This window comes from Pagrus major, chromosome 1 (assembly GCF_040436345.1).
Source record: "Pagrus major chromosome 1, Pma_NU_1.0".
Lineage (NCBI taxonomy): Eukaryota > Metazoa > Chordata > Actinopteri > Spariformes > Sparidae > Pagrus > Pagrus major.
The window spans coordinates 28656185-28674879 of record NC_133215.1 but is presented as its reverse complement, the minus strand read 5'-3'; the positions used below and the strand labels follow the sequence as shown (position 1 = coordinate 28674879).

Sequence of the window (18695 nt, the reverse complement as noted above, 5' to 3'; positions counted from 1 at the left end):
AGAATGACGTACCCGTGCTGCTCGCCAAGCTGCACTGAGACAACATGCTGAGTCGTTTCTCCAGCTCTGATGCCTCCTGGCTTATTCGCTCCTCTGCTGACGCTGGGTCAGCATTGAGATCTGCAGTTCATTCAGTACATGCAAACACAAAAAGGCCCTCAGAGTGTGTGAACAAAGAGAATGAAGACAAAACAGCTGAAAACACATTTTAGCTGTACATCATCCTTTTGCCTGTAGCCTAAATAGTCTCCGGAGTGAATGAATCCACATCTGTTTTGATTGGATGTAAATCAAATCTGAATAGGTGAATATGGTAATGCACAAATGACCTACGTTTAAAAAGGTGTAAATTAAAACCAGGCCAGAAAACAGTTTTGTATCTCAACATAAATGGAAAGGTAAGACTGCTACTGTATGCATCAGCCTCCTCTTTAAGATGTCTCCCGTGTGTGAATGTGTCTCCAACTGTTACACTGTAAATTTAACATCTCCCTGAGGAGGTTATAGGCGCCTGGACTATCTGTTGGACTATCAATTTAGTGTAAAACCCTGCCAATTACGCACTTAATGCCTGCTATATATACATACTGTATGTGTGTGTGTGTCTGTATGTGTGTGTGTGTTTGCCACATGGGGACTCAAGGTGTTTGTGTGTATAGGTGTCAACAACCTAACCCCTGGATCTCTGCGGCTGGCCTGCAGCAGCTAACGTGCAGATGCCAAGTTTCTTCACTACGCTATGTGAGGTGTCAGCTAACATATGCTAACGTTGCTGCTCTAAGTTAATTATAGCCGCTTCACAGCGCTGAATGTCGTGGGGTTACAGAGAGCACGCTGACGCAGGTTGGCTCACGCTGGAATTAATGTTGCAGGGAGGCAGAAGTTAAACTCCCGACATTTTCAAGCTGAATGCTCTTTTTTTCCATATTTTTCCATCAATCTGATTGATTGCGACCAGACTCTCTCCACCTATACAGCTCCACACATCATTTTGTTAGGCCATGTTTTTGTCTGTCTAATCCAGTCCTACAGGCGTATATGAACATGCATATTAATGCTGACTTTGCTACATGTACTCTGCAATATATGTACATACCTCATATTCTTAGAGTGGAAATAGATGTTATTTGCTTTAAAAACGTATGAAGTAAATGTTGATTGCACAGTGTAATGGATATAGACATTTAGATTAGTTCTTTCACTTTCACTGCTATTTTGTCTGACACCAGGCACGAAATCTACCAGGAAAATGAAGACTGACTGCTGATCCAGTCAGGCAGCCGGGCACCATTTCTATCTGCTTTCATGTCTCCATTCTCAACTAAATAACTGAATAAACTCATGTTTTGCCCTGTGTTGATGGTAGTTGCTTCTCTGAGGAAAATATTAAAGTGATCTGGTTGTCTTTGTGACAGCGCCACTGACGATAATACCTGGAAATATTAGGGGAGGGGGGAAGTTGTCTGTTTTCCACTCTTAAGTTATATTTCTCTGAGCTTTTACTGAGGCAAAAGAGGCAATCACACAATTTTCAAATACAGTATAAATGTCAATTCAAATCTAATACAGTACAAATGTATTAGCAACCACAGTATTAAGTATGAAAAGTAAAAGTATTCATAGCAGAATGCTCCGTCTGTGTAACATAATCAAATATAATATTGGGTTATTAATACTAATGTGCATTGTAATATAAGTTGGTCAATTGGTAATGTTAACTACTTCATATGCTGTTTGGCAGTGTCATCTGTATCAGTGTATTATATATATGCATATATATTTTCTATTTTCCTTTATTTTTCACCTGCAGTGTAACTTGTACCAATAGCTGTCAGATGGCTGTGATGGATATTTCCCTCTGAAATGAAGCTGAACATAAGAACAGGAAGCAGCAAAGCAAAATAAAGTAAAGTAGCTCAGAATGGTACTTAAAGCAACCTCCTGTTGTATTTGACCACTAGCAGCGCTATGGAGCAATGTTTTTATGTGTGGGCACATTTTTTTTTGTATCTCATGCACCCACATGCACATGTACATTCCTGCTAATGATTTCACGTTACTCGACCAATCTATAGGTGGTGGTTGTGCACCAGGAAAAGGCAGCCAAGAAGTGTGCCAGCATGTCAACATGGATGTCGACAAAGCAGGTCACAAAATGTTCAAAAGTCGTCTTTGGAAATATCTGTGGAGGAAGAAAACGCTTTACCACATTCGTGAGACCTCAGGGAGGCACTCGATTATTTTAGTGAGAAATACTGAATGTGAACAGAAACTTTGTTTGTTTACAAGAAAAAACCCCAAGGGATTAAGTAAATCTAGGTATGTTCCATCACTGCAGTCCAAGTTTTTAGAGGTGCCTAAGGCGTGGCTTACAGGATGTGTTGAGGAAGACAAGTTTTTGGGTTTATTTTTCCTCCTAAAGCTTTTTCTTTCTGCACGTAGAGAACTCCCTGACGACCAAGACATAAATTATTCTACAGAGACCTATTGACAGGGAAGTAGAAACCTTTCAGTATGATGGAGATAGATGGGAAAACTGGGTCCAGGTCAAAATAGTCAGCACAGTATAAAATATAAGGAGTTACTATAGACTTTTCTCCACATTGGCATCAATTCTCCGTCAATCTAAAGCATCGCCAAAGTTTCTCTTTAGAAAATCATTTGTGCATACTCTGTCCAAAACCAAAATCAGGTCCTGAGACATGTCTCAGCCCTGTGTCTCTGTCTATTCAGAGGTATGACAGAGTCGTCAGATCCTCAGCATGTCTCTGTGCTTGTGAAAATTAGCAGTACATAACAATAGCGCACAAGTCACACACAACGGCATGACCCCTTAATCCACAGCCTGACCCTTGGGGCTTGAAGCATGTGGTGTTTCCGTTAGCATATGGCGCCTGGCACAAATGCTAAACATGCTCACTAAACAGGCAGTAAACCTTTACAATGGAAGTCACAGAGTCACATACCGACGTGATTGTTTTAGTTCAGAACAGTGGGTCTCTTTTGGAGATATTATTACTACAAATATTAGTATTTAATATTACAATTCATCCTTTATGTTTGTGGGCATATTCTGTAGGTACTTTGTTTAAAATGCTTATATTCATGCATGCATGTGTGTTCACCTGGCAAGGAAGGTCGTAGGCCATGAGGGGTCCTGCTGGGGGTGATGCCCCTGACAATGCAGTCAAACATGAAACTGATCTGCTCTCCTTCTGAACAGGACAAGAAGAAAACACCAGCCCCTGGATGATGGAAGGGGAAAGAGACAAACGTATATGATGGATTGCTAAATTAAATAACATGACGCAGAGGTAAGAAAAACTGTTGTACTACTACTATTGAACTGTAGTAAATGATGAAATATAGAGTAAGAAAAAAAAATTGAGCAAGGCCAACCAATATTCAGTGAGGCTGAAAAGGCTGTTGTAAAGGCAAGGCTGCTCTTTTTTCTAAAGGTTACATAAAACGTCTCTCAGCCCCCACTGCCCTATCAAGCCCACACAGAGGTGGGAGTCTGTGGAAACACAAGACAAGCAAAAAAAATCATGAAACATCAAAATCTCCCATCTCAGAGGTATTGAAAAGGCAGCCACAAAGTGAGCCCTTACTCAGGGGTTGGGTCAAAAACAAGTCATCTTTGTTCTCATGGAACTGAGTTTGCTATGAATAATAAAAAAATAAGAAAGTGGAGCATAGAAGTCAGTATGGACGAACGCCAGTTAGCAAAGTTGCTTTGTTTAAAATGTGATTTCATGCAACAGATTTTAAAAACTGCTGCTGTTTCATTAAAGTACGGAAAATTCTGTTTGCATTCATAGTCACAAAACAACATTTAATACTTGGATGATGGTAAATGTCTACAGTATCTTTTCCATCAGCCTTGAATGCTACATTTTACTCACTAACGTTTACTTAACATTTAACTTACTTTTAACTTTTAACTTACTCTTAAGTTTGTGTTTTAATACTATTGCAGTATGCTTTGGAGCACCATTTAGTTCTTCAAGCTGAATAATTAAAGAGTTTCTTGCTTGAATCATCACTGAGCATTAAGTGTAATGGAAGCCTATTAGCTTCATTGGCCGTTGTATATTATCAGACTTTCCTGAGTCAGTGGAAATGCTTGGCCTGCATATCAACTCACAACGGGAGGAGATGAAGTCAGAAACTACACTCATGGATAATATCAGTGTAAGGGTAGCTGAGATGATGCTTAATGTGAAAAATGAAAATAACAAAAGCCAAAGATGCTCTGCTTTTTAATCCTAACGATTAATCTAGATGATTTGAAACCTTTAACAGAATCACAGTGAGTCAATGAATTAATGCCACCTTTGTTAATCTACAGGTTTGAACAGAATGCCAGAAAGGTCACAAGGCTACAAACCATGTTGAAGTTATTCAGACAACAGAATCAGACGTAAAGAAAACTGTTCACTTTCAAAAGTCCTTGAAAGTGAACACTGAAATGTGGCTTCACAACAAAATCAAGGTTTAAACAATTCTCTATGGACATTTCTTAAGCTGTGGTTTGGACTGCATTATATAGTAAGTTGCTTACTAAGCACTGTAACCACTTTCGATTAAATTAGAGCACCGACAACTACAGGCTCAAGAGAGCATGAGTCCCAGATGGATCTCCAGGCTGACAAACATTCAGTGTCCCAAATGAAATTCTACCTCACTTTCGACTCTCTTTGCACACAATCATGCTTCAATGTAGAATGATCATTTATGTGAAAACACACTGTTGGTGTTTCTAATATATTGTCTGCCCCATTTATATAAATAAGCATAGATTAAATATCAACTAATGCGTTCAGTATGAGCAGCTGCACCACACACTACATTTTCAATAATTGTCATGAGGTTGAATCAACACCTGTTGTTGTTGAGTCAGTCATTTATTTTTATCTGGTGTGAACAAAAAAAACCTCTTCAGAGGCGTTGGGAAGCTTTTTCTGTGTGCAAGCAACTTTGGAACATTTTTCAGCCTTCATGCATCAGTCTCATCATTACCTTTAAACAAAGGAGACATGTTCACACATTAGACAGAAAGATATTAGAATCTGTGGGGATGAAATAAGATGTATTTCTCTGTAATCTTCTCACATTTTTTGGCATCATATTCATATTTCTTTTTAGTTGTTATGGACACCTTGTTAGACCTGGTCCTCATTTATTTCTCAGGGTTAGGGTTAGCTCAGCTGTGTGACAGCTCCTCTTAAATGTTCAGAGCAGGTTTTGCATGTTGTTTTAGGAGTTACCTGGATAACTGAGTAATCCTGCCTGGTGCAATACCCCCACCTGGACTCTAGTTTCTGGAAGGCAGCTGTTTATATCAGTCAATGGACATTTTATTCTGTTGGTTTATGTATGAGCTGTGACGAGAGGGAACTTGCTGCAGTGAACTAGCTTCAGTTAACCAAACCAGATTTCTCCCTATAGGGTAGCTTTGCTGTAGTTAAACTTTTTACAGTGTGAAGTAATTAGTAGCTTCTCCAACACTAAAGGTTTAAAATGTGATTACACCTCAGAATGTAAGAAAAAAGAAACACATCTGATGGTTTGTTGTCACAGAGCAGGCATGGCAGTGATTGATTTGATTGATTTTCTTAGCAACAGAATGGTGACCAGGTCAGAGGGTGTATAAGAGCCGCTGACCTTCCTTATTCCCCTTTTTACGCTTGGAGCTTGGCACGAATTGACCTGTTGCAAACCCAAACTGTGGAAAGTTTGGGTTTTTGGAGAAATAAAGCGCTTCAAAGAAAACTACTGGAAAACTTTTGGATCAGCTGATTTGTTGTGGGAAACTGAAAAGGTTGAAAATGACCATTGGTGGACTGATCAACTAGGGACACCGGCTGCTGGGAGTCGCCCGTGAGCTGGGCCATGACCGTGCAGGTAAGACAGCTTTTATGTTTATCATTTTATTTATGACTGATTCTCTGATTCATCTCATCAAAAGCTTTATCAGAGCAGACATCAGTCTAACTAGTTGATTATAAATGTGGTCTGTTGACATCATGTTATTAGGTTGGACAGAATGTCTCAAATATCACAGGACAGGTGTGGGGTATATTCATAATTACTGATATGAAAACACTGTTATTTTGGTTTGAGGGCATCAAATTGTCCAAATTTTGCATCGAAAATATTGGAAAAAGATTGCGACTCATCAAGTGTCTGCACCAATGAGGCGATGGGACTGTCGGGACACACAGGTGATCACAGCAGGGCACGTTCCTCTGAGTTCAGCTTGTTAGGATTGTTGAAGATTTATTGTTTCCGGTGCTGATGCTGAAACATTTAGTCATTTAAGTTTCAAATTTTATCACCTTAAATTAACTTATTATTTTCTAACCAACAGATCAATGTGTTAAGACGTGAAGGAGATAAAGTGAACCATGTCTGACTGTTTCTGGACCTTCAGTCTGATCTGTTGTGTTCATCATCACACACCTTGTTCTTAGCATGTTGGTATTTTACCAACATTAAAATGCTCCTTGCTCGCTGGTACCAGTTTTAATTAGGACGGAGAACAGATGTTTGTCATGCAGTGCAGCTCATAAGCTGTCAGAATAAAGAGATATAAACTACTAGTTTGGTCTGCACAGAGGTTATTGTGGTTATTTTGGAGAAGCTCTGTTGTTGTTTGCGCACTAATTAATCAATGTAGCCGTGGTTCACTGCGTAATGATGCATGTGGTGCAACGCAGGCTTATATGGTAGTTGTAAGATGTTTGCCTGGATCCGTCTACGTTTTGCAGTTTACTTGCATAATCTCTGAATGAAAAGTGGATAGAGCCGTGCATAAAAGCGAGTGGTGCGTAGTGATGGAGCTTCATCCTATTCCAGCGCTTATAAAGCATTGATGATGAGCACCTTATGATTAAAAACTTTTAACTAAATGCCCTACAGTGTATCTGAAATTATTATTATCATTATCATTATCATTATCATTATCATTATCATTGTACTTTCAGTGGGCATCCACTTTTTAATTGACCAGTGACACAGGCTTATATTCTATTTTCAACCCTGCTGAGTTTCCAAAAACTAAATTGTTGATATTTTTATAACTTAAACTCTTCAGTCATATATGTGAATGCACATGTTATTTGTATAGTCAAAATTTCCGTCATGAGAAAGTTTCTTCCAAGGTCAACAAATTAAAAGCGCCAAGTTTTCCCAAGCAACTATTCAGAGTCAACATGATTATCATCAAGTGTCCCATGAATGCAGCACAGATTTATGTGTCTTTCTTTAGAGGGTACAGATGGATACACCAAACAAAGTTAAGTTCAATTACGTCTTAATCTCATTCACCAGTAACTCAATTAATGTTTATTTACTCACTCTGTTCACTTTCTGTCTTTACAGACACTGCACCAACCTGCCCGCAAGAGGCAAAGATTTGGGAGACTGAGACATCCCAAATTTCCATGATGACAGAAAAGATACAGACCAGATGAGAAGGATGGAGGACGACAGGGGCAGCTGGTGGTGGGCACCTTTCTGTCAGTGGGCTAACTGAGTGATCCCCTCATGAAGACGTAGATTATATTCATTATAGGAGCCTTCTTGAATATGACTCCATTGTTACATGTATACAAAACTAAAAGGTTGTGTATTTGTGTCCAACATGTATTCCTGACTTGTTTCTCTGTGTCACAGGGCAGGACCACTCTGTGTTTGTGGTGTTCCTGGAGCAGCTGAGAGTGACGTGACCAGCCAAACATCCCATGAGGACCCAGCAGACCACTGACTCACTCTCAGCACCATACTGTCTGTGCTCCCAAGCACTGGAGACCCAGTGAATACAGTCACGACCCTGCCCGGCCCCTGCCGCTCCACCCCGACCCCCCCGACACCACCCTCTTCATCAGCCAGCCAAGACGATGAGGAGCGCCCCGGCCCGACCAACACAGAGGACGATGTTATTACCATCTGCTTCTTCTTCTTCTGTGCTGGTGGGTTTGGGACGCTCCTCACACGTACACACAGGAAGCTGTCACCACCTCTTTGCATCAAGATGGTCAAGAAAGAGCCGTTCATGCTGAATAAAAAACAAATTAACTGTAACAAGTTAAAAGTATTTAGTCTGTTTCTAAATATTTTTTTATATTATCCAACTATATTAAAATTTTTCGTGTATAATTCATCATTGTGATGATGTGTGACATCTTAAGTAAGATGTGCAAATTATGATTTAGTGTGTTTTGGTGCTCCTTGAACTTGAAGACATTATTGTGACAAGAGTGACTTTGAGAATTTTTTCATCAATTTTTTTCATTTTTTTTATACAGCCCACATAATATAATTAAAATATCTCAGCTTTTAAAATAATGAATTCAAATTTGATTATATCAGTAACTAATTAATTATGAACAATGAAACTAATAATTAAGCGTTTCTCTTGCATGCTACAATATTTTGAGGCACTGATCTTAATCAGATAAATGAACTGTGATGATATGATGATGTGACAGAGCTGTGACATGTTTGATCTGGAGGTCTGCTATTGGCTTATTCAGTGCTTGAGGAGGTAAACTGTGGGTCAACTTAATTGTAGTCCTTATCTCTCAACACTGAGAGATGAGAACACTGAACACTGAACACTGAAATATGTGACAAAAACTATATGAAATCTTCTGTGGCTGCAGGGGAGCTGCATTTAATCTGAAAAATTAGCCCCAGAGTTGCATTGTGGGTAATATAGGCACCAGGTTTTAACTTAACTTAAGCTTAAATGGTGCAAAAGGTAAAAAGTTTTTACAAAGCTTTAATTCCTACTCTTAACTGAGTAAAACTTGCCCCCTCTGATGCCCCTATGGTATATTAAATATGATAAAGTGACCTCTGCACTACATGCTGTTGCCCCTAAATGGTTAAATAGTTAACGGTCCTCTGAGAGGTGTAATAGATATAACTTAAATCTGAGTCACATAATAAAACTGTTTTTATTTTGGGGAAAGGAAAGAATCTGGAAGTTCAAACAAAAATGTGATGAAGGTGCTCTTTGATAACGAAGGCAGAAGTTCAAAACAGAACATAAAAATCCCAAGGCACTGTTAAACTTAGGGAGCTATTTCATGGTGAAATTCTTCAAAACATTGAAAATGAATGGTGAACAAACTGACACAAAGGGCCTTCTTCAGAGTTTTAATTTAACCAGGGTTTGGAACGGTTTCACTATGACTGCATCATGACTTTCTGCTGCCACTGTTGGCTCATAAACAGAAAAAGCAACAATTCCTCTTCAACAGATTTCCTGCAGAGGATCTGTCAGAGCTCAGGTGCTGAAGGAGACTGTTGTTTCTGACGGTCAGTTGAGGGAATGAACAATCAGTCAGCTACGCATCAACATGCTGGTAGTTCAACCACATTCATATTTGCATAGTGATTAAATCTTATTTTTTTAATTGAAGCAGTTGTGCATAATATTGGACAAAAAACAAAGTCTCTTTTCTTTCACGTTATAAACCAACTTTCTGTCTGCTTGAGACCGATCTTCATCTTCTTCATTCACACAGGTAACTTCCATCCTCCACACTGGTTGACATAAGTTAGCAGGCAATGTTTCTCTTAACCAGTCTGTGTTATAATGACATGTATACTGTCAAACAACAGCCACTTTGTGTTGAAGAAGTTACAACGCTCATCCAAGAGGCTTCAACACTTCTAATGACAGGTGGAGACTCAGCAACATTTTAACCTCTGTGGCTCATTCACACCTTAATGTCGCATGACGTCAGGGTAGCAGAAGTTGCCTCTGATTCCTTGGAACCTTCAGATAACTGCTGCGTAATACTTTATACCATGTAATAAACACCACAAAACGCCCACACGTGCATTGATGTACTACTGTACTATGATATGAGGCGTGTGTGTGTGTGTGTGTTTATGCCCGCTGAGGGACATGGAAAGATTGCTGACATAGTATGTGAGCTTAAAATTGCTTTTATCTAGATCACAAGGCTTGACAGGCCGTCCAAACTCTGAAGAGGATTGTTTATTACTGTGTCTGCATGTAAGTGTGCGTGTGTGTTCACTAGAGGGTCAACATGAACACCTGTCCAACTAAGACGCAGGCTCTGCTCCAAACATCATCGATTACAGAACACCGTGGCCTCATTATCATTGCAAATGGAAGCTGGAGTGCTGATATCACTGATTCACACGGCTACAGTGCGTGCATGTTTCCAACAGACATCCACGAAGACCCCAGCTCCACTGATTACTGCCGATAAAAGGCTTTGCACACACGACTGCCCACTATCCCACAGGACTGGTCGGCTCACTGTGTGTGTGTGTGTGTGTGTGTGTGTGTGTGTGTGCACGGCAGTAAAAAAGGCTTGTCGTGTCACTGTGGTGTACGTCTTCAGCTCTGCAGCCAGGAATCGTATCGTCCGTGGCGCAGCTGACTTTAAAAGTGCAGCTGCAGCAGAGAGCACTGTGGCAGTCAAGGGTAAAATATTTTTACACAGCAGCATTAGATGACCAAGAGACCCGCTTACTGATTTGCTCGAACAAAAAGGCCTCGAGGGAAATTAGAAAGCTGAGAGGCCGAAGGAGTCATTTTATAAGACATCAGTTCAAAGAACAGTGTTCAAAAAGTGCAGCCTAATGAGAACCATTTGTTTCTACTATTACAAGTATTCTGTACCATAGCACATCTATGATCATGATGGCCATTTTGTACATTAAGAATTATTAAGTCACAAAGCAAAACTTTTTAAAATATTTGTTTTTACAAATGACATTCACTGCAGCTAAGTCCTAACAAGTGAGCCACAGTGAGCGAGTATGAACTACATGGAATGAGTTTTTAATGTGATCAATAACAACCTAGCCAAAATGTCTTCTGTAAAACACATATTGTGGACTGATCTGACCAGAAGCCAAAACAGCACTGTGGGAGTGTCTATGCTGCTGTGGATTTCATTATGTAAGTTTTGTAGTTGAAGCTTTCTTTGCATGCAAGCAATTGTGGAACATTTTTCTCTTTTTATGGGGCAATGTCATCAGCCTTTTAAACAAAATAGACATGTTCCATGGTTACGGAGAGAAAAACTAGGATCTGTTTGGAAGTCATCAGCAGTATTTCTCTATTTTCTGTAATTTTCTCACATTTTTTGGCAGTCATATTCCTATTTTTCATTTGTTTTGAACACCAAGGGGCCTTGTTGGACCTAGTCCTCATTTATTTCTCACAAATATGCAGAGTTCAGTTACAAGACAGCTTCTCTTGAAATAAAAACATCATATTTTCTTGCTATTATATAAGAAGCTTTTCTGTCAGATTAGACCAATGTTATCAGTTATTCCTGTGCTTTTCCTGCTATGACAAACCATAATGTCTGCATTCGAAAAGATCTATTATAGACAGATTTGCAGAAACAGCATTGTGGTAAACTCCATGTTGCTGTGGATTTCATTCTGTAAGTTGTGCGGTTGTTGTTTGTTTCTGTTGCCGACAGCATAACACAAGGCTGGTGATGTGTGAGGCAGAAAAGTGCTTAAAGTTTTTCAAAGATAAGGAGAAAAGTAAAGTAAAACTACCAAGAACATAGAGCTGTTTATCACCGACAGGGTCAGTTAATAATGTTTTGTAAAAGATTAGAAGTGTAATGATAAACAGTGTCATTTGCTCTGCTTATGCTTAATGAAAATGCTTAATGAAGCTTCTAGCTGGAGCAGAGCTTTTTATGTTCTTTTTACTTGGACTAACTCCTTAAAAAACATGAAGAAGTAGCCATGTTGTATCATGGTATTAGCAATAAACATGAAAAATTTAGCAAATTAGCCATGCTGCACTGCATTTGATTGAAGACAAGTGCACAGAAACACTCCCAACTCCTCTGACTGTATCTGGGTAATCGATGTTCTGAGAGATCGAAATGTTTGCATTGATTTCTGGGTAATGTGCGAATGGTTGAAACAAGTCGAAGTATGATTTGTGTATAAATGCTTTGAAATGTGAAAGAACCGAAAATGACTGAACACTGGTATGTGTCTAGTGTCCTCACCGAATACTAATAAACATGTAAAAATGTAAACTAACACGCTGCTTTACCTTGCACTCACGCAAGGAATGTCACATTTGACTCTCACTGTCTGTTTCTCTAGCCAAGTGGGCCTCTCGCTACTGCCCCGGTGGCTGCTGGGTAATATGTAGATGGAGGTGAAGGAGGCAAATGTGATTGGTGGTCTAGCCAGCAGGCACTATGTGAGTGGCTGAGTGACCACTACAGGGGATGCTGGTATTTATAGACACTGCCCAACAGAACAGTGAAACCAGAGCCTGCAGACCTCATGGTTATTCCTGTAGGAGCCATGAGACCGTTTGAAGACACGGACTCAGACAGACGTCACATAAGTGCATCTCTTCACACTTCTCAAAAACAAAATAACAGTGAGGAGATCAAGTAAACAGGAGAACTAGCAAAAGTATATATTAAGGTATTTTAATGAAGTAAGGAACGCAGTGAGTTTGGGCAAATCATCATACATCCCCACCCAAAATCATAAAACTGCCTCTCATTCTTCGCATTCATGCCCACGTCAACTGGGCATTCAGAGGATACCTAAACCCTGGCAACCACACACACACACACACATTATTTGGTGGGCAGTCGTACAGTGTGCTGGGTTCAAACACAGAAAGTAATTTCTTACCTGGATAAAGTTACTCTATAAACACCTGCAATAAATCACAGGTTTTAATGCGGGTCTGTTAGTGTTAAATGACAGTTCTTTCAGGCTGGAGGCACCAGAGAGAAATGAGAGGGAACATTTCTTTATCTAAGAGAGCCAGTAGACAAACTGTGCTGCAGTGACTGTATATCACTGACATAGTAACTGCTCCAATAAGTTCTTGGTTTGTTAGACTTAAAAGTTCACCATAAGTTACTCTCACACTGAGCAGCAGCGTCTGATGGTTGAATACATTCTCATGGATATTGTGGCTCATTTGTTTAACCTGCAACTTGTACTTCAATTAGTGATGTCCTGCATTTCACACAACATCTGAGGACAGTCGCTGACAGGCATGTCATTTAATTGCACATATGCATATGGCAAGAGTTAAATGGACATTTCTGTGGTCATATAACGTCCCACCTTCACTGACTTATAGCTATAGAAATTAAATAAGTATACAGTATTTGTGCTTTCTGTAAGAAAAAGACAAGTATACAATTTGGAAACAGCATTTGGGAATACAATCTTATCTTCTTTTGTCTTGAATCATGATTGAAGGCCACGTGATATGATTGAAAGGTCCAGAACAACAACTAATGTGATCGAAAGCCACAGAACAACTAATAAATAAACCTTTTTTCTTTCGTTACAATCACTTTCTCAACATGTAACTTTCTGGAGGAAGGCAGCTGATTGTTGACTTACATCCCCAGGTCATCAAGTACTGACACTTTGGGTTGTCGAGGGACCCGAGCCACCAACACAAAGATACCTTGTGTCGCTTTGAGGTATAATATTTACAGTATATGGGAAACTGAGGATTGAGGGACAAAATGCAACTGTCTTGGTGCTTCCAATAATGGATTTCTTGCTGTCTGATTGTTGAAAATTGGTGTAAAAAACCCAAAAGAAGATCTTCAGAGATTCTAAAGGACTGACATCAAAATATGATAATGACCAATTGATTTTTCTGCAAATTAAGCCACAAAAGGCAACTGTAGCTCTGGTAAAGATAACCCTGGCTGTACATTATATACGTTTCGGCAGTTACCCAGAAAAAAGACAAATACACCACCAACAACAAGAGAACAGAGCCAGGCATGTGAGGTGCTGTTATCCATGGCTGTTTTTCAGCTATTCATGTTATTGAGTTCGGCAGGCCACAGTGTTTAAATTCCCACTACAGAAAGACTTTCTCAGTCCACGAGTTACTTACAGTATCCGCAGCGAGTCCCCCCCTCGAACACAAAGCCATTTGGCACAGCACCGTATCGACGCAGCGCTGACAACTTCCAGTGTCCAATGACAACAGGAGGTACGCCTCTGGTGAGGACCAAAAGGTTGTTGCACAAGTGGAGGGAAGCGGGGCCGCTTTCCAGTTTGGTACCTGGCTCGACATTGACACTGAACCTGTGGACTGAAGGAGAGAACAACACAGTGAGGAGAGAAAAAGTTTGTCAGAACGCCTTTATTGAAGAATCACTGATCACACAGTGCATCAATCCCACTGCAAATGTAGTGAAACATAAATACAAACAGCGCGTATCACACACACAAGCACATGAACACACGTACAGTTTAACTGATGGCTGTGGGAATGGGGATGAAGCAGTTCTTTAAGCTCTGCTGGCTGCAATTTGTCATCGCTCAGTGGGTGCAGATGGCACTTTTTCACTGCCAAGGTCTGTGGCTCCCTCTCACAGCCAATAGTATATACTGTACATACTATATACACAGCATGTGCCCATAGAACACTATTAGTGGAATTTATAATAATCATTAATATTAAAGTATTTGCAGCTTTTTTAAACAAAGTTGAAGATGCTACAAGACAAAAACAGGACATAAGGCCAGGCAAGGCTGGCGAAAACATTTTTTTTTCGTGCACTGGTCAATTTAGTGATTTTGGCCCAGTATTTTACGTCCATAACATGTCCTCTTTCAGATTAGTGGAAAAAAACAGCCAAAAAAAACCACCATCCAGATGTTTATCTTAGTTCAGATTATTTCTGTTGATTACTGTTGTCTGTAAGTAGGGATACGTTTCATGGTGACATCTAAGAGCTAAAATTTGAGTTTGATGAGTTTCATGTAGAGACTTATTAATAGATTTCTCTTCACGGCTCAGACTGGAACAGACTGGAGGACTGCAGGGAGCTAAAACGTCTAAGATGTAGCTGAGGACTACATCATGCACTGTGTTGGTTTACTGAGCTCAAGAAAGTGTTAAGAAATCAGTAAAGTCAGATGGTGGATGTATTCAAAATGTTCTCAGCGACAGAAAGCACGACTACAAAACCTGTGTTTCAATATTTAAATCAAAAGATTCCTGGGTTTTACATTAGTTAAATATTTAGCGTGCTGTCGGTTTTATTTGAAGCTGCTGTTATAAAACTGGAAAAAGTTCTCTTAACAATATCTATTATTATCAAGGGTTTTTAGGGTTTGAGGGGGAGATAAAATGACGTGACATTCTCAAGGTGACGGAGGAACAGAATGCTTGTGGATTATATGATTAAGATTTAAATATTATGCATGGGATGCAGGAAGAAGAAATATACTTTAAGTACTGACAGGACTGCCTAATGCTGCCCAAAATATGTCAATTCAGCTCACAGCCTGGCTCTGAAGTACTGTTTAAATCAGCCCAAAGTTATTCAGTATGTTATTGAAATTCATAGTGGTATAGATACATTTCTGCATGACAAAAAAAAGTTTGGACAGAGTTGGTAAAAAGTTATTTATGAGGGGTCTGAGTTAGAATTCTTAGGTGAACTGCTGCACACCTATAATTGAGTTCATAGCGATAGATAAAATGCTTGCGTATATTAATTCTGAGGGTTGTTTGGCTGTAGTTGTGTCATGGGAGCTTGCAAACACTTTATTCTGGGCAGGGCAAACCTCTAAAGGATGACTAGAGGAGGGGGAAAATAAATTACTACACCAGCACTGACCTTCAGTTACAATATATCCAAAAAACTTTCCTTCAGGACACATTAGAATAAAATATTAAGTCAACAATTGAACTTCAACCTCAAAGTTGAAAACAGCAAAACAGCGTTGTAGCAAAAAACAGCATAAAATGGCTCAATACAGCTCGTCTTGCATAATCCATGTCTCGAGAAGCCCGAGATCTCAAATTGATTTGAAAAGACATTATGTACACCCTCGACGCATAGTTAAGTGCTAACGTTTTTAGCTTAGCATCTACTGTAAAGATTTTGGGGTGTAAATAACGTCTTTTCAAATGAATTTTGACATCATGGGGCTGAGACCCAATGAGCTGTATGGAGCCCTTTAATTTATTTAACCCTTTTTTATTTTTACCAGTTATTTTAAAATCTTTTTAAACTAGTCCCCATCCCCTTCAGTCGTTCAGGAGAACACTGCGACACTGTTTTGCTGTGAAGCTCCAGAAATGTTTTGTGGACTACTTCACCCAACTTTCCATCAGCATGAAGCAGATAATGATAATGCATTTTCATTTCTGGGTGAACTTATCCTTTAAGGCCAATAACAACTGACTAAACATGTTCTGAAGACACTGTACTGTATATCAGTGCGAGAAATCAGATTTTTCTTCTCGATTGCGAAAAGATTGTGATATTATCCATTTTCTGCAGGTGAGATTGGGTTAATTTCACTAAGTCTTTTAGCAGGGGTTTAGATTTCTGGCTCTCCAAATCATCTTCTAATTTGCACACTGTTTTAGAATCAATAAACTACAAGACTACTCTCTTCTTACTAGTCACACTTACAGTTTCAATGTAGGAGGGTGATTCAGTCAGGAGTAAAAACTCTGATTACATGCCACCATAAGTCCCAAGATTGACAGGGAAGGCAGGTTGATCTTGGGTCATGGAGAATCTGAATTCATCCTCAGGCTTTATTAAGCAATATTTTAGATACTAATACCAAATCTATCCCCTCTTTAGATAAATAACTCTCTATGAGAGTACTGCTGATCCACAAAAAAGAACCCAATCCTCAGCTTTGATATTCAAACAACTCGCTGAATTCTTTGATGTGTGTTACCCAACTGCAGATCCCCCATCAGCACATTTCTCATTTACACTTCACATTCTCGAACAAGGACTGCAGCATTTGCACGAGGCCAAACCACTGACCTTCTCCCAGGCTGTAGCGGACGCGGGCATCCCAGGCCAGCAGGGCGTCTCGGCTGTTGAAGCCGAGGACCAGCGTGTGCGCCAGGCAGAGGATGCAGAGTGTGTAGGATACCCCATCGTAGCCGGGCCCTGGCTCCACGCCACAGATCCCCTGAAGGAGGAGAGCTGATCACTGTCTGTCACTGATAGTGCCACTGATAGTCTTTTTATTATCACAAAGGAAGGACAAAATATTACTTAGACAGCGTCCTATCAGCCTAAATCAAACATTTTGTCTTTCCTGATTGAGGTCAGGTGGATTTGTCTGTTTTTGAAAACTTGAGAGCAAGACACAAAACTATCTCAAATATCAGCGAGGCTCATTAATGTTGCAGTAGACCTTGTGACTCTGGCTCCTTTTGGTCTGGTGCAGCACTGAGAGTCGATCACATGGTTTCTTGGAATGAGTTCATACAGATAAAGATGATTATGATATCCTGGATCACACATGTGGTCAACCCCAGACAGGTTTTGTGTTCCTCTTTATTTAATTCTGTTTTTCTGTGTCTTTTTTGACCAATGCTCTAACCTTTGGGACATGTGAGTGCAGTCTAATGACAGCAGTAGACAGCCTGGCTGGTTGTGTGATGCAACACCACTAAAGAGCTGTAATAAAGCTGCCATCAGTGCGGTTCACTTGTACTCGAGATGAGACGCAGAGAGCTTTTGGTCTCCTGCAGCTGGACCTACCTCCAGTGTCACACTGAGCCTCTCCTTGTGCCCGCCGCTCTTCTCCTTCCCTTTCTTCTTCTCCTTATACACCACCAGAGACAGACAGTCTGATGCAGACACACAGGGCGACAGGGTTAAAAGTCAAATTGGTGATTAAAAGCAGAATTCAGAATAACAATGGTCACTTTTTTGGTAATCTCTACTGCGCTCCTTCCTGTGTTTCTGGCACAGCTGTCATAACAAACCATGAGACAAAGAAGTGATCTGCTGGCACAGCTGATGATGAAAGTCAAGACACAAATACACACATGGACACACACACACATACATTCAGAGTAGCCAACATTATTCCCATCACTCTACCCAGTTCCTTCAAGTATGCAGCAGTGGAGTGCAGCTTGAGCCACATGTTTATGTATTCTGCTGAGAGGCACAGTGTCTGTCCTCACAGCATCTCAGTGAAGCTCAATAAAGAAAGGTTGCTTTCTTTTTCAGCCAGTCTTGCAGAGAGAAACCTCTGTCAGACTACGACAATGTCATTCTTTATGTGTTTAGCTAAAAGGCTTTTAAATAATGAACCTTAAATCCACCTTGCAACATAATCCTCCGTTAAGATTTGATATCCAGACTCTACTTGAAGGGCACAGGCAGCACTCGTGTTTAATCAGCGCACTTTAAAGCTGGATTCGATCAATTCAGCCGCCGCTGTGCCGCGTGACATTTTCACGTGTTTACGCGGACATGTTGCGTTTTACGCGCTCCCGTGGCGCACGGCCAAGCGACCAATTGACAAGTTGTGATTAGTTTAAGTGCAGAAAATCAGATGAGATTAGTGCCTAATGAGCTGAGCATGTCTCTGTCCACGTGAAAATGCGCACAATCTGAGTGGAGGCGGCAAACGCTGAGAAACATAGACGCGGTGTGCCACATACCTGCGACCGGAGAGGGCTTCCGAAGAACGACCCACCGAGTCTTCCACTGTGGAGAAGTGTGTAAAGAATCAGTAAATAACAAAGTATATTCCTGTACCTTGTCCCGAAGTGTGGAAATACATTTTAAAGCTAAGACAATTAGAGGAATATTGAAAAAAATCACCTTTTTTCCATCTCTAAACTTGACTTGTCCCTCCGCGACAACTGTATCCGTCAT

General features: G+C 40.2%; 1 protein-coding gene across 1 annotated transcript in view; it reads right to left on the bottom strand.

Moving 5' to 3' along the window:
• LOC141000479 (protein Dok-7-like) overlaps window positions 1-18695 on the bottom strand; it is a 26773-nt gene extending 8078 nt beyond the window's left edge. Inside the window, exons 1-7 of the mRNA XM_073471230.1 lie at window positions 18642-18695; window positions 18479-18524; window positions 17565-17653; window positions 16836-16986; window positions 13925-14125; window positions 3126-3245; window positions 13-120 (exon numbers count right to left, since the gene is read on the bottom strand). Of these exons, the coding sequence (XP_073327331.1) occupies window positions 13-120; window positions 3126-3245; window positions 13925-14125; window positions 16836-16986; window positions 17565-17653; window positions 18479-18524; window positions 18642-18695 (769 nt within the window). The remainder of the gene's footprint in view (window positions 1-12; window positions 121-3125; window positions 3246-13924; window positions 14126-16835; window positions 16987-17564; window positions 17654-18478; window positions 18525-18641) is intronic.